The 20175-nt window shown below is 47.7% G+C and overlaps 1 protein-coding gene across 2 annotated transcripts in view; it reads right to left on the reverse strand.

Annotated features, from left to right (window-relative positions):
* The window catches only part of BCL2L14 (BCL2 like 14), a 31830-nt gene extending 12760 nt beyond the window's left edge, over positions 1-19070 (reverse strand). Inside the window, exons 1-4 of one of the 2 annotated variants that reach the window (XM_074403274.1) lie at positions 18934-19070; positions 9082-9521; positions 3477-3638; positions 104-174 (exon numbers count right to left, since the gene is read on the reverse strand). In XM_074403274.1, the coding sequence (XP_074259375.1) occupies positions 104-174; positions 3477-3638; positions 9082-9514 (666 nt within the window). In that variant the 5' untranslated portion in view covers positions 9515-9521; positions 18934-19070. Of the gene's footprint in view, positions 1-103; positions 175-3476; positions 3639-9081; positions 9522-18868 lie in introns of both variants that reach the window. The other variant, XM_074403275.1, reaches the window with a different exon arrangement.
* Between the last annotated feature and the right edge of the window lie 1105 nt (positions 19071-20175).

A 20175-nucleotide genomic window follows, 5' to 3' on the forward strand; every position in this document is an offset into this window, starting at 1 on the left:
AACTTAGAAAGGGAATAAGGCTGCAACCTGGAGAATAATTCCATTCTCGTGTACTAGTGCATGGGCACAGAAATCAATCACATCAGCTCAAGGTGCTCCATACCTTTATTTCCAGCTCATCTCCGGAATATTTCAGTAGCTCAACAATTCTGGCTATTATGTGTTCTTTTTCAGCTGTTGGGAAAAATTCCAGTTATTTCTTTTAAGAGAAGCAAAAAATAATCTTACATGTTTCCAGGGACAATGAATGCTTGTGGCTCGGTGAGGGCTGGAGGAAGAAGCATGCTAATTCTTAGCAAGTAAATCTTACCTCACCGCTTCTGCCCAGACACAGGCCATGCTGGGCATTTCTCCTGCAGCCCCTCCCTCTCCTTCTTTCCCCTTCTTCCTTTGCTCAGTCCCCCAACTCTCTGTGAAACTCGTCCCTGTCGTTACATTAAGCTTGTTATTGAACACATTGGTTCCACGGCACAGGATTCTGTCTAGGAAGATATTTAGGAGGGATATTCTTGTGGTTTTTGGATTTTTCCTCAGCAGATGGTATTTTTATCTCATGGACACCATAAACCTCATATTTGATCATACTTCCCTCTTTGTGTTAGTTGCTAGAAAGTGCAGAGCCAAATTTGTGGCCCACATTTAGGAGGGAGAATAGTCATGCTGGCCTACATTTTGGAAATTGATCTAATTCCTAAATCGGTCTTATTTTCCTGTTTTTGTTTTCTTTTTACAAAAATAGCTTTTAAATTGATGGATTTCATCTGACTAAAATTTATTCTTTGTATGCTGGGTCTTGATAATAAGGTGAGATATAAATAAGTAAAATTAATAAATTCCCCCACGCCCAAGACTAAAAGGGCAGATGGATAGGAAGATGGCCATAGTTGGTGTGTCGGGTGTGGGGTGTGGGGTGTGGCGTGTGGTGGGGGAACAGGGGAGGTGGAGTATGTGAGTCTCGCTCAGTCATCCAGGCTAGAGTACAGTGGCACAATCTCGGCTCACTGAAACCTCCACCTCCTGGGTTCAAGTGATTCTCCTGCCTCAGTCACCCGAGTAGCTGGGACTACAGGTGTGCACCACCACGCCCGGGTAATCTTTTGCATTTTTAGTACAGATGGTGTTTTGCTACATTGGCCAGGCTGGTCTTAAACTTGTGGCCTCAAGCGATCCACCTGCTTTGGCCCCCTGAAGTGTTTGGATTACAGGCGTGAGCCACTGTGTCCGGCCTCAGCAAAATAAACGTTCTTTATGTGTGTGTGTGTGATGGAGTTTCACTCTTGTCGCTCAGGCTGGAGTGCAATGTCGTGATCACCGCTCACTGGAAACTCTGCCTCCCGAGCTCAAGCGATTCTCCTGCCTCAGCCTCCTGAGTAACTGGGATTACAGTAGAGACTGGGTTTTACCACACTGGCCAGGCTGGTCTCGAACTCCTGACCTCAGGTGATTCACCTGCCTCAGCTTCCCAAAGTGCTGGGATTACAGGCGCAAGCCACGGAGCCCAGCCAAAATAGAAGTTCTAAATTGACTGAGACCTGTCTTACGTATTTTGGGTTTACATTCTCTTAGGGAAAGTTCCTGGGACAGCTGCTTGTATTTCTCTTGTGCACAGAAGATGAAGTCACCTTAGCTTTAGCTTGGTTTAGGGGTGGCATTCCATCTCCCAGGCCCACGTGGAATAGCAGTAAAATGTCGACACTGGGTCAGGCATGGTGGCTCACACCTATAATCCCAGCACTTTGGGAGGCCGAGGTGGGTGGATCACGAGGTCAGGAGTTAGAGACCAGCCTGACCAACATGGTGAAACCCCATCTCTACTAAATATACAAAAATTAGCCAGGCGTGGTGGCACATGTGCCTGTAATCTCACCTACTCAAGAGGCTGAGGCAGGAGAATCGCTTGAACTCGAGAGGTGGAGGTTGCAGTGAGCTGAGATTGCCCCACTGCACTCCAGCCTGGGCGACAGAGTGAGACTCCACCTCAAAAAAAAAAAAAAAAAAAAGCGTTGACACTGTCTTTTTAGCAGACTCAGAGGCCTCCCCCTCTCCTCCAGCTTCCCACCCCGGCCTGTGGCAGCTGTGGCCCCCTTTAGTGCAGCCACTGCTCTGCATCAGGGATCGGGAGACACCAATACCTTTGGAGGGAGAGGCTTCACCTTGCTCTTTAGGGTGCTGCTAACTCAGGAGCCATCTTGGCCTCACTGATAAAGGGGTTAAAAAGAAATTAGGCAGATAGTAAGGGTAAAGAAGTTCTCTGTAAGTTTTTTCTTTTAATGAAAAGCAGCCCCCAAATCATTTTCTAACAAAGAGTAGCCTGTAAAATTAAGCTGCAGACACAGACAGACAAGTTAGAAGCTTGCACGGTGAATGTTGGCAGCTGTGCCTATAGGAAAAGGCCACCCGGGACTAGGCATGTTCAACATGGCAGCTCGATCTTCCCTTTTCCTTTCCAACCATGTGTGCGATACGGAGCGGACGACATGGTGCCGGCCCGGTGGAAAGCCCACTTGCATAATAAGATGAGGGTGGGTGGCCAGCTTCCCCATGCCGTGTAAACATCACACCCGGTCCAGCTGATCTCTGGGCCCTGTGTAAACCAGACACCACCTCCTCAAGCCTGTCTATAAAATCCGGTGCACTGTGTTGCAGGCGGAAGTCTCATTCGGGCTCTCCTCTCTGTTGCAGGAGAGAGAGAGCTGCTTTCTTTTTGTTTTGCCTATTAAACCTCCGCTCCTAAACCCACTTCTTGTGTTTCTGTGCCCTCGAGTCCCTTGGTGTGAGACCACGAACCTCGGGTATTTACTCCAGACAATGATGCTGCATCATCACAACCTCCACTGGAGTTTGCAGAGAGAGCCAGGAGCAAGGACTGTGGTGGGGGAATGTCGGGCCGAGCTTCTCTTCCCGCGGCGTTTGGCCTTGCACCCCTCCACTCTCCCTTCAGTGCCCCAGGTTACCACCAGCCTGATGGGATCTGCAGTCTCAGCTATTGCTATGGTTTGGGTGACAACTGACCCAGCCTTGTCACTGCTTCTCAGTTCTGCTCCATGTCTTGCACCATAGGTGGTGCCTGGCAACCCCCTGCTTTTTCACAAAGCCCTAACGCAGTGTTATGATAAAGATCCGTGGCTGGATGCTCCAACTGTACCTGGTGCACTGGTCACATGATCAGATCTAACACTGCATTTCCCGCTATGGACAAGGCTGAGTGCAGGCTTTGTGATTCCTCCTCTCCCTCTGTAAGAGACTTTCCTTCTGACTTGGCAGAGACCTGGGCATGTTGGTTCAACCTACTGGGGCAGCCCCCTTGCCTTGGGCCGATGTCTCAAGGTGGAGCTCAGTGTCCACAGCATGTGGCTATCAAGCCCTCAGTCCAGGCAGTGGAGACTGTCAAGATGCAGAGCACCAGGATGGGTTAATACACGAATGCTCCCGCGCCCCTGCCTGGCAAACACGCCACCCGGGGAAGGAAAGCTTACCTTCCTTAGAACTTGAAGCACTTTGCGACTGTAGGATGAGACCGTCAAGCACAAAAGTGTCTTTGGACTTGAAGCCTCTTGCCTGGGTCACTTCTGGAGGTGGCCACGAATAAACAATTTCAGCTACTCGGTTGGCAATGGAAATGACTTTGGGGTCCACAGCTGAAACAAGACAAAAAGGTGCTGAGAGGCCCTTCCCAGAACTTCGTCTGGCTCATTGGTATGCAAAGTCGCCTGGAATGAAAGGACCAGCCCGAATAGAAGAAAAGTGCCTGGGAGCATGTGTGGTGGGGGAGGGTCGTTCTTCCGAAAGGACTAAAAGTTGCCTGGCAGAGGCGGGGGATGTGGGAGGGGCGCACACAGGACACAGGAGTGATTGTCACCTTGAAACAATTGGCCTTTTGCACACTCTTTTTGAAGTCTTGCAAAATTAGGGTCTCCTTTCCCCTTTGCAAGGAAGGAAACACAAAAAGGAGTGCTTAGCTCTTTACTTGAGAGAATGCTCATTATGCTTTTACTTTTATTCCTTTTTCTTGACATGCTTTATACCTCTAAGAGCCAGCCCCTACGTGCATAGGAGGACATTCAATAGTTTGACAAGCATTTGGGGGTTGGTCACTGAGGAAAGAAATATCCCTGTTCTCAGGCCATTGAGATTCATCATCAAGTCCATTATCAAGTGAACACCTAACTCCCCTCGCAGGTACAGTCCCGTGTCCTCTCTCCTCTCCATGTCTACTGGAAAGCATTCAGTTAAATGCCTATAGGTAAACAAGGATGAGTTCAGCACAACTCAGGGCCTTCAAGAATTTACAACCTGAGAAAAGAGTTACGTTCATATATTTGCATACAGAATTGTAGAATAAAGCACTTCGAGATACGAAGGTAAAATGGCATTGGTCCCCTGAATGCTGTAGCCTGTAAAAGACCAGTCATTTTTGTCGCTAAGTGGGGACAAGAGACAGAGGGGTGGGCAGGTGGCATGTCTGAGTCACTGGGTGGTAAAATTTTCATTGTTGATTTGTCACTAAGTTCTAACCTTTTATTTGTTTTTTGTTTTTGTTTTTGTTTTTTTTTCCCCAGACAGAGTCTTACTCTGTCACCCAGGCTGGAGTGCAGTGGTGTGATCACAGCTCACCACAGCTTGGACCTCTTAGGCTCAAGCGATTCTACCACCTCAGCCTCCCGAGTAGCTGGGATGACAGGTGTGCATCACCATGCCTGGCTAATTTATTAAAATTCTTTTTCTAGAGATGGGATCTCCCTGTGTTACCCAGGTTGGTCTTGAACTCCTAAGCTCCAGCAATCCTCCCACTTCAGCCTCCCAAAGTGCTAGGATTATAAGCATGAGCCACCACCACACCCAACCTAAATTCTAAACTTTTAAAAGCTTGTACAAGCTGTCTTGGATGCTGTATGTAGCAGCTTGGTTTTACCACGGAACATTTGAAGAATAACACTAGGTAATTCACAGGACTTGAAAACAGTAACAGAGCGGCATTTTGGCCAGAGGTTTGGTGTGCTCAAACTCCTAGGGCACTCCTGGGCTTTGTACAGCACAGTAGGTAAGAGAGGCAAGTGGGGGTCCTGGGAGGAGAAACAGGTTTTGACATCATACAGAGCTGCCAAGGTGGCTCCCGATCAGATTCCTCTGCAGCTGAGGGCTTCAGTGTCCTCCCGCCAGCCCTCCAGCCATACGTGGAAAGGCCACAGAAGATAATGCTGTCCATGATGCCATCCTTTGGTGGACATCTGACTTATGAAGCCATCTTTTTCATGCTTAGTCCACAGGGTTAAAAAACCAATAAGGGTGGCCGGGCGCGGTGACTCAAGCCTGTAATCCCAGGACTTTGGGAGGCCGAGGCGGGTGGATCACGAGGTCAAGAGATCGAGACCATCCTGGTCAACATAGTGAAACCCCGTCTCTACTAAAAAAAATACAAAAAAAGTTAGCTGGGCATGGTGGCGCGTGCCTGTAATCCCAGCTACTCAGGAGGCTGAGGCAGGAGAATTGCCTGAACCCAGGAGGCGGAGGTTGCGGTGAGCCGAGTTCGCACCATTGCACTCCAGCCTGGGTAACAGGAGTGAAACTCCAACTCAAAAAAACAAAAGAAAACAAAACAAAACAAAACAAAAAAACCAATAAGGAGTGAATTACAGAAAGAAGAAAGATCAAGGAGAAAAGGATCAATGTCTTTCCTCCTCATTTTAATAACCAAGCGAAACAGACCTTCCACTTTGCAATCCCCTTATTGCAGCCCAACCAGACTCCTCTGGAACTCCGGCCATGCATAGTCCCTAGCAAAGAAAGAGATGGCAAGAGGCTGGCTCCCAAAGCCAAGGAAACCTTCCCTGGCCATGTCCTCAGGAAATGAGAAAGGAAAGCAGGTCTCTGCCACCTTTCCAGCCTTGTGCAGCTCATCCAGGGTGAGGAGCATGTGGTATGAGCATGTCTGGGTAACACAGACCCCATCTTTAAAAAAGATTAGAAAATAATAAAAGGGAGCTGAATTATCTAGAAAGAAGGCACCATTTGCCCTTCCTTCGCTTCCTTTTTATTCCTGCCTGAGATGTAGACCTGATGGGTGAAGCCCCAGCAGCCACCTTTAGAATATAAGGTGACTTTGAGGTGGAAACCACTAGCTGAGGGATGGCAGAATTCCCAGGAGTCCTTTTGGTTCACCCCTGTCACTCAGGCTGGAGTGCAATGGCGCAATCTCAGCTCACTGCAACTTCCACCTCCCAGACTCCAGTGATTCTCTTCCTTTAGCCTCTCCAGTAGCTGAGACTACAGGCACGTACCATCACGCCTGGCTAATTTTTGTGTTTTTTTTAAGAGACAGGGTTTTGTCATGTGGCCCAGGCTGGTCTCAAACTCCTTGGCTCAAGCAGCCCGCCCACCTCAGATTACCAAAGTTCTGGGATTACAGGCATGAGCCACCTCGCCTGGCCATTCCCAGGAATTCTTGATGACTTTGTGGAGCTGTCATATCAGGCCCGAACTGCCAAACTTCTGTCCTCTTTTAAGGGAGAGAAAAGCAAACATGTCTATTATTTAAGCCATGGGTGTTTGGGTGTTCCACTGAACCTAAGGCTGAACCTAACCTTAACTATAACATTTCATGTGAGCAAATCGTAGCTATGGAGAAACAAAAGATTCACAAGTAGAAAGCCTGGGTTGGTAGTCTTTAAAACTAGTGATAATGTCCATTTCTACATCCTGAGGCCTCCTCCTAACAGACTTTGGTCTTGGGACATAATCTCACAGGTCCCACTCAAGCCTGGTATCTGAGGCCTGGCAATGGCTGCATACGGCTACATTGTGACCTTCAGTTAAAGGAACCTAGGTGAAACCAAATTTGTAAGCCCCGATTTGTATGTGGCAAAACAGAAAAAGGAAGTGAGGGTCCCTTGGATCATGCCCAGTGTAAAACCAACACAAGCGATGCAAGTAAAAACCACATCATTAACTGACAATGCAAGAGCGAGGAGGAGGGTGAGAAGGAAAGATAAGCTGTACGTGTACACCAAAGCCTTCTTAGGAGGTAATCATTTTTCATTTTTTTGAAGAATATTTTAGATACATATGTATTCAGCCATAGGTACTATTCAGCTATTCAGCACATTAACACATCATCTAAGTTTTTTTGAATTTAATCTTTAATTCTCAATCTCACATAAAAGTTTTCTTTCCCTACTGAAAAAGAAAAGCTTCTCTTGAAATTTTAGAAAGTAAAAAAATGTCAAATGACACTTCAGTAACTATTGAAATACTGAATGCAGTTTTTCTCAGGAAACACCAGAAGACTAAAGTCTTAAAGACGTACTTTCTGTCTGCTGGCAAAGTCCGCAGTACAGGCCAAGTAGAAAAGCCTGTTTGGGTGCCTCTAAACTGTTCTTTGCCCCAGAGCCCAGATGCCATCCCTAGCAGAAGAAGCCATGGCTGGGCAGGGGTGGCTGAGGGGTGGGGAGGCAGGTGTGGAGGGAAGGACCATAGGGGGCTGCTCCCTCTTGCTCTAGAATCACCTGCCTTAGCTGGGCAGAGTTCAGAGAGCAGAGGCCTTGCTGTAAAAGTTAAACAAGTCCAGGGAGCAGCCTGGACTTCAGGTGAGTCCAGGCTCCGCTACTTCCTGGCTGTTTCCTTGGTGAGCCCTTTTCGCGGGACTCCCATTTCCTCATCCTGTCTGCCACAAGGCTCCCCCAGATGATCCTGACCATGCTCCCGCTGTTCTAAACATCTGAAACTCTAATGGGAAATGGGTGTTCCCTTGATCATAGTGAATGATCTAAAGATGTCTATGAGTGGGCTGATTCTCCAAGCAAGCTGGGACTGTCAGGTTTAAAAACTGAGTCATTACTGCCACCTCTTGACTAATTATTGACAAGTTACCCAGGCCACTCACACCCAGCAGGAGGGGGCCTTTCTTTTAAAGTCTGGGCTTCAGGCACTGGGCTTTGTTGAAGGGAAGAAGATGCTTATGCCAAGGTGTGTGCATGAAGGGCAACTGTCTTCTTTTTTTTTCTTTTTTTCAGAGACAGAGTCTCATTATGTTGCCCAGAGCTGGGGTGCAGTGACGTGATCTCGGCTCACTGCAGCCTTGATCTCCTGAGCTCAAGTGATCCTTCCACCTCAGCCTCTGCAGTAGCTGGGACAACAGGTATGCACAACCATGTCTGGCTAATTGTTTTATTTTAATGTTTTTTTGTGTGGAGACAGGGTCTCGCTATGATGCCAGGCTGATCTCAAACTCTTGGCGTCAAGTGATCCTCCTGCTTTGGTTTCCTACAGTGCTGAGGTTATAGATATGACAGGCGCTCACTCTGTCACCCAGGCTGGAGTGCAGTGGCACCATCTTGGCTCACTGCAACCTCTACCTCCCAGGCTCAAGCCAGCCTCCCACCTCAGCCTTCTGAGTAGCTGGGAACGCAGGCATGCACTACCATGTCTGGCTAACTTTTTGTATTTTTGGTAGAGACAGGGTTTTGCCGTGTTCCTAAGGCTGGTCTTGAACTTCTGAGCTCAAGCAATCCACCCACCTTATCCTCCCACAGTGCTAGGACTACAAGTGTGAGCCTCAGCGCCTGGTGAAAATGTTTTATTCAATACAATTAGTTTTGTCCCACTGAGGGAAAATTTGGTCAAAATCCTCGGTGGTTTTTGTAGGATGGTGTGTCCTTTGAAGAGTCCTTTTACTCTTGCTCTCTGATCTTCCCATCAACCATACAAGGTAGAGAGGGTGGGATACCCAGTCTACAGATGGCAACACAGAGGCCCTAAGCTAATGAGTTGACTTAGGAAGAGTGGCAGCCCAAGCCCCTGGTTAGGGTTCCTTCTTTTATATTGGTGTGTGGCACAGAGGACTAGGAATTTGGGCAACAAACTTATTTATAGATGGTGGAGAAAGAAAACCAGTCCTAGCATGCTTCATTTCTATCATCCTCCTTTCAGTCTTCAGGGCAATTATGATTGAATATTAATAAGTTGGAACACTGAGGCACAATGCATGCCTTCTCTAAAGCCACTTTACAAGATGAGATGTAACACTCTGCACACAAAGAAGGGAAAGACTAGGATGAGGGAGAGAACGAAATCCCAGATGCCTACCTTCATGCTCCGAGCACAGCCTCTCATGATAAGTAGACCTGGACCATCGCTGGCTGTGCGAACCCTGGTTTTCCAATGTCGTTAGACCTTGAGCAGAGACTTTGGCAGTTGGGATCTGCAAATCGTCCTTCTCCACTACTCCGAAGAGTGCTTTCCAAGAAGACTTCTTCTTGGCAAGGTTTACGGGCTTCTCACTGGACTGGGAATTTCTGCAAGGCCATGACACCTGTGCCCCTGACTCATTTGCTGACCGACTCCCCAGGGTCCTCTGGGACACACTTCTTGTTCGCAGCAGCTTTGGAGAGGAGAGAGCAGGGGTGCTCTTGAAGACATGGTGTCTGGCGTAGTAGGCGAGGATTTTGAATTCTATGGTGTTTAGGTCATCATCTTCTAGGGGGATTTCTTCCAGGTCACACCCACTGGTGCTACACATGTTGGGCCTGTAACAACAAAGTCCACACTGTGCCCATCTGTGCAGGGCCATTTACTCTTTACAAGGTAGAAGAGACAGGAGTAAGAACTCAATCAACTTTTTTTTTTTTTTTAGATCGAGTTTCGCTTTTGTTACCCAGGCTAGAGTGCAATGGCATGATCTCAGCTCACTGCAACCTCTACCTCCCGGGTTCAAGCTATTCTCCTGCCTAAGCCTCCAAAGTAGCTGGGATTATGAGGGAATGTGTTCTCTTTCGGGGTCCACAAGGGGGTGTAATTTTAAGGGCAAGAATTTCCCAGCGCCAGGCCTCCCTTCCATCTCTCTCCATCTGAGAGATTTAATGGTTTATGTTTGAATTTCTCGGGCATGGGAAAAAACTAAAAGTCAGTCACTCCAGCAGAAGTTCTAAGGAACTCCTTTCATTGGCCCAGGGTCTTGGAGAAAAGGCGGGAGTTCCTCCCAGGATCAAAGTCTGTGTCCACACACCTGGATCCCCTCTGGAATCCCCTTCCATACTCTTCGTGGAAGACTTTCTGATTTTCTCTTTTCTTTACCTAAATAAAATCACCTTCCTGCAACACACTTCTTCGGTCCAATATTTACTTTTATCAGCGTACAGCGCACCTGCAGTGGTCCCATTGCCTATTCTTTAAGAAGTTGGAGACCAAGAACCCACAGCATTCTCTCAGGGGAGCCGTACCTCACCAGCACCCAAGAAAAAAACCTGGTTACAATTACAGGCATGTGCCACCATGCCCGGCTAATTTTGCATTTTTAGTAGAGACGGGGTTTTCCCATATTGGTCAGGCTGGTCTCGAGCTCCTGACCTCAGGTGATCTGCCCGCCTTGTCCTCCCAAAGTGTTAGGGTTATAGGTGTGAGCCACTGTGGCCAGCCTAGCAAACATTTATCGAACATCTACTGTGTTTGTGCTGAAGGGTAAAGAAGGAAAAGCCACAGTCTTACTGGGGTGGGAAGAGAGACACAGCCATAGCTAGCTCCACCCAAAGAGAATGCACTAAGTAAGAGGTCTAACAGAGATGCAGATAGCCATATTAGAAAGCAGGGATAGGTGGGCTTCAAAGAGAGGCAAGCGAAGGCCTTTGAAAGCTAGAAGAACAGACAGGTGATATTGGGGCTAAGAACAGGGTGGGCAGAGGGGAGATTATAGGTGAATTCAGAATGTGTTTGAAGAGTGGTGGCAGAACTGGGACAGCATAACTATGCAGTTTGCAAACAGCCAGGGCTCGAAAATAATGTGGGGAAAACAGGTGAAATAGCACTTGGGTCCAGATTACGGTGGTCTTTGACTATCAGGCTGAAGCTTTGCATTTTCTCACTTTGATCAATACATTTCAAAAGGAGCTGTGGACTGTGGAGTTAAAGGTCTTGCTGGGGAGGTGGTGGAAGAGGGAGGCCAACTTAGGGAAGACAAATGCCTGAGCCCTGACCCTTCCCTTCCTCTGTTCCTTCTCCCTCTACCCTCTGCTTTAGCTTGTCCAGGCTTCTCTCTCCTCTCTGTCTCTCTTTCCTTTTTCTTACTATATTTGGTGTGCCATGTAAGATTTCATCTGAAAAAAGCATCCTGTTATTTTACTTTTTATGAATTTGAAACACGCTGATGGAGACAATAGAGAGCTGTTCAAAGTTTTGAGGAGAGAGTAATTTGATCACAGGCGAGTTTTAAAACAACAGGATGCAAGTATTTTGTCTTTATTTCTATACGAATGACAGGATAGATAAAGAACTGATTTTGTTCCATTTCCTTTGCTTAAGCTTACATGAAATAACTCCTTTTTCCGGTTTCCTGCTAGGAAAGCAGTTCTTTTTGCTAATAATCTGTTTTCTTCTGCTATCTGTTAAGGACTACATTTTCCTTTTTGTCTCAGATGCAAGAAAGCCCAGATTTACCATGTTAAATGTCACAGGCAGTGCGTGTATCAAAAATGAGCTTGGGCTTTTCATTCTAACAGTCCTAAATTCAGACTGTGGCCGTACCAATGACTAGTTTTGTGACCTGTGGCAGGTTACTCCATCTCTCCAAATATGAGCTTCCTAGAGGCAAATTGCACAGATTTTGTGAGGGTGTAGGATACACAAGAGAAATCCCTACACAGAACCTGGCTCAAAAGTGGTAGCTATTTTTTATTTTTATTTTTTCTTAGTTCAACTACTGTCCTAGGCCCTCAGGCTCTTTTTTTGTTGTTTTTTTCAGACTCAATTTTGCTCTGTTGCCCAGGCTAGAGTGCAGATCATAGCTCATCACAGTATCCAGCTCCCTGGCACAAGGGATTCTCCCACCTCAGCCTCCGGAGTAACTGGGACCACAGCAGCACACCACCACACCTGGGTAATTTTTTTGTTTTGTTTTTTGGAGGTGAGGTCTCACTATGTTGCCTAGGCTGGTGTCAAACTCCTGGGCTCAAGTGATCTACCCACCTTGGCCTCCCAAAGTGATTATAGCCAGGAGCCACTACCATGCCTGGCCTCAGGCTGTCTTTTTCTTTTTTTTTTTTTTTGAGATAGAGTCTCACTCTGTCACCCAGGCTGGAGTGCAGTGGCACGATCTCAGCTCACCACAACCTCTGCCTCGCTCGTTCAAGCAATTCTCCTGCCTCAGCTTCCGAGTAGCTGGGATTACAGGCGCGCGCTACCACGCCTGGCTAATTTTTGTATTTTTATAGAGATGGGGTTTCACCATGTAGGCCAGGCTGGTCTGAAACTCCTGACCTCAGGTGATCTGTCCACCTGGGCCTCCCAAAGTGCTGAGATTACAGGTGTGAGCCACTGCACCCAGCCCAGGCTCTGTCTTAATACAGCTCTTAATCATGCTCCCTTCCCTTCCTGGTCTAATTTAAGACCATCTCTCGGCATATAAGCCAAAAGATAAATAAGCTATAGTGATATTAAGGGGATTGGCTGGCATGTTCCTCTTTTTCTTTCCACTGTACCCTCTCATACCAGGACCAAGTTATAAAGAAATGGGACAGTAACTGCAGACAGGGTTTGAGGCAGTGTGAGGCGGTACAGACAGACTGGCCTGGGCGTCTGAAGGATGGGTGGCCAGGCTGGCTCAGCCTCTAGCTTGCAACATCCTTGGGCAAATCACTCTATCTTTTTGTTCCTCGGTGTCCACATTGTTAGACGGACTGACGACATTCTCTAATTGTTCCCTCTGGTTCTGCTATTGGAAGGAGGTGTAGGAGCTGAAATATCTACCCTGCGGGCCTGCCAGACGCTACCTGTTCCCATCATTGTTTCCTCTCCTTTGTTTTTTTTTTTTTTTTTTTTTTGAGGCAGAGTTTCACTCTCGTTACCCAGGCTGGAGTGCAATGGCGCGATCTCGGCTCACCGCAACCTCCGCCTCCTGGGTTCAGGCAATTCTCCTGTCTCAGCCTCCTGAGTAGCTGGGATTACAGGCACGCACAACCATGCCCAGCTAATTTTTTTTTGTATTTTTAGTAGAGACGGGGTTTCACCATGTTGACCAGGATGGTCTTGATCTCTTGACCTCGTGATCCACCCACCTCGGCCTCCCAAAGTGCTGGGATTACAGGCTTGAGCCACCGCGCCCAGCCCCCTCCTTTGTTTTTTTTTAAGACTGAGTCTTGCTGTGTCACCGAGGCTGGAGTGCAATGGCGCAATCTTGACTCACTGCAAACTCCACCTCCCGGGTTCAAGCGATTGTCCTGCTTCAGCCTTCCAAATAGCTGGGATTACAGGTGCCTGCCACCACGCCTGGATAATTTTTGTATTTCTAGTAGAGACAGGGTCTCACCACATTGGCCAGGCTGGTCCTGAACTCCTGACCTCAGGAGATCCACCCGCCTCGGCCTCCCAAAGTGCTGGCATCACAGGCATGAGCCACTGTGCCTGGCCTCCTCTCCTTTATTTAGAAGAGGCTCACACCGGCTAACAGCAAAGCTGTTTATTTGAGGAATTGCTCCTTGGCCAGGCCCCAAGAAAGCAAGGGTCCCTGGCTAGGTGCATTCTGATGGAGGTGAGCCTGACAGGGATGCAGGGGCTATGCCACAACATCAGGTGATGATGGAGGGGACAGAAATGGCTCTCCCAGTGCAGCGAAGTGCAAGTGGCAAGACCCACCAGACCTACTACACAGACAAAGTTACACAACTTCCAAGCCGCACAAACCTTGCTCACAAAACTGAATGTAGGCAAATGCTTGAGGAATATGGCATGTGGGGGTCATGACTGCCATCCTTCCTCCTCCTCTGCTGTTTCTTCACATTCCTGTCTTATTCCAGGGCTTGGACAATCTTTTTACTGTATAAACATGTAGATATATTTGAGATGATAGAGAACTAAACATGGTGTGTATTTTAGATGGTAGTAAGGAAGTATTGATCATCTTGGCTGGCACCATGGCTCACACCTGTAATCCCACCACCTTAGGAGGCCAAGGTGAGAGGATCACTTGAGGCCTGGATTTGAAGACCAGCCTGTGCAACCAAGTAGGATCCCATCCCTATTTTTTAAAATTTAAAAATACATTATAAAAATTTAAGGCCGGGCGTGGTAGCTCACACCTATAATCCCAGTACTTTGGCAGGCCGAGGTGGGTAGATCACCTGAGGTCAGGAGTTTAAGACCAGCCTGGCCAACATGGTGAAATCTCATCTCTACTAGAAATACAAAAATTAGCCGGACATGGTGGTGGGTGCCTGTAATCCCAGCTACTTGGGAGGCTGAGGCAAGAGAATCGCTTGAACCTGGGAGGTGGAGGTTGCAGTGAGCTGAGATCGCACCATTCCACTCCAGCCTGGGCAACAAGCGTGAAACGCTGTCTCTAAATAAGTAAATAAATAAATATTAAGAAAAGATAATCTCATGGGCTCAGTGCAGTGGCTCAAACTTGTAATGCCAGCACTTTGGAGGGCCAAGATGGACCGATCACTTGAGGTCAGGAGTTCGAGACCAGTCTGGCTAACATGGTGAAACTTTGTCTCTACTAAAAATATAAACACTAACTGGCTGTGGTGGCATGTGCCTGTAATCATAGCTATTCAGGAGGCTGAGGCAGGAGAATCATTTGAACCCAGGAGGCAGAGGTTGCAGTGAGCCGAGATGATGCCACTGCACTCCAGACTGGGCAACAGAGCCAAACTCCGTTAAAAAAAAAAAGTACATATCTGTAAGTATGTATAGTGTATATGTTTTTTTTTTTTTTTTTTTTTTTTTTGAGACGGAGTTTCGCTCTTGTTACCCAGGCTGGAGTGCAATGGCGCGATCTCGGCTCACCGCAACCTCCACCTCCTGGGTTCAGGCAGTTCTCCTGCCTCAGCCTCCTGAGTAGCTGGGATTACAGGCACGCACCACCATGCCCAGTTGATTTTTTTTGTATTTTTAGTAGAGATGGGGTTTCACCATGTTGACCAGGATGGTCTCGATCTCTTGACCTTGTGATCCACCCGCCTCGGCCTCCCAAAGTGCTGGGATTACAGGCTTGAGCCACCGCGCCCGGCCGAGTGTATATGTTTATAAAACAAAGTAGATATACTGTAAGATATGCGGGGGACTTTGGCTGCCTTCCCCAGCACCTAGAGTAGTGCTTGATGCTCTGCCGACTGAGCTACCCCGGCTCACTAATGGTGGGTGCTCAAATATCTGATGGCTGATCGAATGTATTACAGGGCTGCTGGACATGTTCAGAACACAGAACACATTCGGTCACATTTGAAGTTCAGCTAACGAGCAAATAATAGTATATGTCCCAAATATCACAAGACTAATTTATAATAAATATTAGTATATGTACCAAAGAAAATATTATATGCTAAAAAAAAATCCCCTTGTACTTGTTTTTTTATCTGAAATTCAAATGTAACTGGCTGTCTTGCATTTTTGCCTGCTAACTCTGGCACCGCTAGGAGTGGAAGCTGTTGCTGAGACACACTGAGACCTGAGGTTCATGCAAGCAGGCAAAGCGGGCCACCAAGCAGGGTGCGGCTCCGGCGGGGTCTGTGGTCAGAATTAGGTGCAGCAGACTGGGTGGGGAAAAGGCTGAGTCTAGCAAGAGCCAGACATGGAAGTTCTCAGGAGAGGATTCAAAGCTTCCTTTTGCACTGAGCGGCTCAGGACGCTGTAGGTTGGATGGGCACCCTGGTCCTGTAGGTGCTGTGTCCTTGGGTAGGAGGCTGAGCCCCCTCCTCAAGCCAGTAACACCGTGCTGCTGAAGAAATTCCCATTTACGTTAAAAACAAGACAGACCCGGCTGGGCACAGTGGCTCACGCCTATAATCCCAGCACTGTGGGAGGCTGAGGTGGGCAGATTACTTGAGGTCGGGAGTTTGAGACCAGCCTGACCAACATGGAGAAACCCCATCTCTAATAAAATACAAAATTAGCCGGGCGTGGTGGCACGTGCCTGTAATCCCAATTACTTGGGAGGCTGAGGCAGGAGAATCGCGTGAACCTGGGAGGCAGAGGTTGCAGTAAGCCGAGATGGTGCCATTGCACTCCAGCCTGGGCAATAGGAGTGAAACTCAGAAAGAAAGAGAGAGAGAGAGAGAGAGAGAGAGAAAGGAGGGAAGGAGGGAGGGAGGGAAGGAAGGAAGGAAGGCCAGATTCTTTTAATGTAACGCAAGGGCTTTAAAATTGTGTGTGCGCGTGCGCGCTCACACGCGTTTATGTGTGGGGTGTGTTTTTGCTGGAGAGAGGACTTCTTTTAGAAACAAGTTTGCTAATGCTGTTTCAGCAGCATCAGAAATCAGGGAAAACCACCGAGGTCAAGATAGACCACTTAGTCCTTTCGTTTCATAAAATACAAGATTTTTGTTGTCTTACAGGCTAAAAAGGCTGTGACTTGGCCCAGACAACAGGCAAAGCTAAGAATGAGAGGGGATGAGAGAGAGGCAGAGAGAACAGTGCTCAGGAGCCAGCGCAGAAGGAGGCTTACCCTACAGGGGAGGGATGAGGGGCTGCCGCCGCAAAAGCCTGGATTGCACAGAGCAAAAGAGAACAAATAGAGACAAAAGGGTTAAAAGGGTTTAAATGTATATAACAAATGCACATGCCGGGCCAGTGGCTCATGCTGATAATTCCAGCACTTCGGGAGGCCCAGGAGGCAGGATTGCTCGAGCCCAGGAGTTCCAGGCCAGCCTTGGCTCCGTCTCTACAAAAAGATGAAAAAATTAGCCAGGCATGGTGGCATGTACCTGCAGTCCCAGTGACTTGGGAGGCTGAGGTATGAGAATCGCTTGAGCCTGGGAGTTGGAGGCTGCAGTGAGCTATGATCGCACCAGTGCACTCCAGCCTGGGTGGCAGAGGGAGACACTCTCTTAAAAAAAACAAAATAAAAGCTGGGTGCGGTGGCTCACGCCTGTAATCCCAGCACTTTGGGAGGCTGAGGAGGGTGGATCACCTGAGGCTGGGAGTTCGAGACCAGCCTGCCCAACATAGAGAAATCCCGTCTCTACTAAAAATACAAAAATAGCTGGGCGTGGTGGCGCACGCCTGTAATCCCAGCTACTGGGAGGCTAAGGCAGAAGAATTACTTGAACCTGGGAGGCGGAGGTTGCAGTGAGCCTAGATCGTGCCATTGCACTCCAGCCTTGGCAAAAAAGAGCAAAACTCCACTCAAAAACAAACAAACAACAACTAAAAAAAAACATAAAGAAAAAAACCCATCCACACAAATGCGGAGTTTTTCTTTCTACTAATCCTCATTATAAATTACTTGATTGCTCAGTTTATAGCTAAGTCTTCTTTCAAGCAGCAGCGATTGAATATTATCACAGGTTAGATCCCTTCTGCTCTCAGCTGTTCCTACAGAAATTTTAGTTCATCCAAGAAGCCCAACTTTGGGGTTCATGGAAATATAAACCATAAGTTTTATGCTTATGCTGATAGAAGCCCTGGGTGGGGCCCCTGAGTGCTGGTTCAGAACATGGAGGGGAGATTTCCGTTCCCAAGTGAGACCTGTGAGGTTTATTCTAATTCAGGGCCTCAGAGGACACAACCCTGCCTCACCCACCTACGTTTACCTTCCTGCTCCTTGTCTATAACAAACCTGCACTCTCAGAAGCAAGGCTGCTGAGGCTCTTTCCTTGGCCTCTTTTCCTTCCCAAGGTGGCCGGGGTCCTCCACGTCTGGCCCCAGAGTGTCCTCTGGGAACACTGGCTACCTGGCCGTGTGTGCTGAGAGGCTGGCTGGGAAGGCTACACTCCAAGGAGCACCTACATTCCAGGTATCACCAGACGCAATGTTGCAGGGTTCTCCCTTGTCGAGGTTAGATTTCACTGCCTGGTGGTGGCAGCTAACGGATAAGCACACAGAGGAAACCGCAGCAAGCACCTGGTGTTTCCACACACAGAGGCGGACACCACCCAGCGCCCTAGTTGTGCCGGACGGCTGGTTCGCTGTGCCTCTGCCTGTCCCAGCAGTGAGGGGTATGGAGAATCCCTTGGCGGCTCCGTCCAGCAGAAGAGCTGACTTCATGTGCTCAGGACACACAGTTGAGCCCTGAGTGGATCTCGTGGGTGCTGACACTCATCCCCATGAAGCCTCCCACGGCACATCCTAAGCTCAGCTTGGTTCTGTTGTCTGGACCCTCCCCTTCTGCCCTTCTCCTCTCCCCATCATTTCAGACCTCTCAGGGTCTTTGTGCCTTCTGCCTGGATTGTTCTTTAATACTAAACATGAAATGAGGAAGGAGAGAAAGTGCCTTAACTTCCCACAATAGAAGCTGAATGCTAGACAAAGCCTCAGGTCATATTCATCAAACAGAAGGACAAAGACTGTGATGGTGGAAAGAAGCGGGCAGGGAGCTCAGGGAGGAGGGAACTTTCTAGAGGGGAGAGAAAAGGGTCTTTCATTTACCTGTGCCTTAGACTCAAGGAGGTCTCTGGGGGCCTAGACCTCCTGCGGATGAGTACCCAAGTTCCCATGAGGTGCTCAGGACTCTGATCTCAAACCAGGAATTCCCATGCTGGCTCCAGTCCCTGTATCCCTGCGGTGTCCAGCTTGGGCAGTGGTGTCCCTGGCCACAGAAAGCCTCTCGTGTCATTGCATACCTCGCCAGATACCCAAGCAGAGAGGACTGCGTAACGTTACATGCCTCAACTAGCGATGTGTTTTTAACTGAACGTCCCAAACCCTCTGTAGCAAAAGAGAAATGAAAGAGAAACCTAAATAACTTTTCTTTCTCTTTCCTGGAACTCCGATAAACTAGATTCTCAATGTCAGTTTGTTACCTGAGACTTACATGATAAGAACTTTGTAATAAACCCAGTAAAGAGCTCCCTGAATTAGACTGCCACATTTGGCAAACAGCTCAAGACCAGGCTGTGTCCTCCTGCAAAGGCTGAGAATGAAGACTGGTGCCTCCTGGTGTTACCTGACTGGAAGCTGTCAGTGATTTCTCCTGCTTCAAGTCAGGTGGCAGTAAGGATATTTCTATACCTGAGTCTCTGTCCACCAAGCTCAAGAGGCAACTTTCAACAGGTCTTCTTGGCTTGTCCTTTGGAAAGGCTCGTGTAGTTTAGAGCTCCAGGCTGTGGCTTCTTCAGGTTTAGGACTTAGGCTGAAAAGAGGCTTAAAGAAGAATCACTTCCTTATTAAGCTCTGCCCCTGGCTTTTTAATTGAAGGAGGGGCTGACCTTTGGCCATGTAATTTGACTCTAAAAGAAATTTTGCATCCATTACCTGGCACTCTTCCTGCCCTTTGGGATATCTAGGTGGGTGTTCACTTCTTTATTCTCTGTATCAGTTGTTGTCAGTTGAACAATGTTTACTTACCACCTAACATGGTACAGGTACTATACACATATTTAATCTTTTTTTTTTTTTTTTGACACTCTGTTGCCCAGGCTGAAGTACAGTGGTACGATCTTAGCTCACTGCAACCTCCGCCTCCTGGGTTCAAGTGACTCTCCTGTCTCAGCCTCAGCCTTCTGAGTTTCTGAGATTACAGGCACATACCACCATGCCCGGCTAATTTTTGTATTTTTAGTAGAGACAGGGTTTCGCCATGTTGGCCAGGCTGGTCTTGAACTCCTGGCCTTGGTTGACCCACCAACCAAGTGCTGGGATTACAGGCGTGAGCCACCATGCCCAGCCCACATATTTAATCTTAACACATTGAGAAGCAGGTGTTATGATTCCCATTGCACAGATGAGAAAACTGAGGCTCAGAGGGGTGAAGTACCTTGCTAGGGATTCCTGTCAGTTGAGCTGAATTCCAAATCGTCGTCTTTCTTGCTTTATATTACATCATGTCACCTATTCTATGAGACTCAAAGATTGTATTCAAGTAGAACCACTGGAAAAGCATTAAAAAAGGAATCTAACCACAGCCATAGTAAAAAACACAAAAACCCACTGAGAGGCCAAATGTCATAATTTTAGAGATGGGATTCCCTATTGTATGAAATAGGAAACAGTTACATCTGATTTTATGCTCTATTTAGAGTCTTAAGTAAAATACATGTGTATGCCCGTGCTTGAGATCATAAACTCTGGAGGCTGCTCAAACTGTGACGATGAAGGAAGTGTGAATAGTGAAAGGGGAATTAAAGCTGTTTACGTAAAAGTGGGGAAGAATGGGTCATTTAAATATTAGGCACACAGATTCACAAGAGACAAACAGACAGTAATTATGGGAAGTTAGATATTTAGTAACTCAAGGTGAATTTTCACTGGCAA

The sequence above is a fragment of the Saimiri boliviensis genome, chromosome 7 (genome assembly GCF_048565385.1).
Source record: "Saimiri boliviensis isolate mSaiBol1 chromosome 7, mSaiBol1.pri, whole genome shotgun sequence".
NCBI lineage: Eukaryota > Metazoa > Chordata > Mammalia > Primates > Cebidae > Saimiri > Saimiri boliviensis.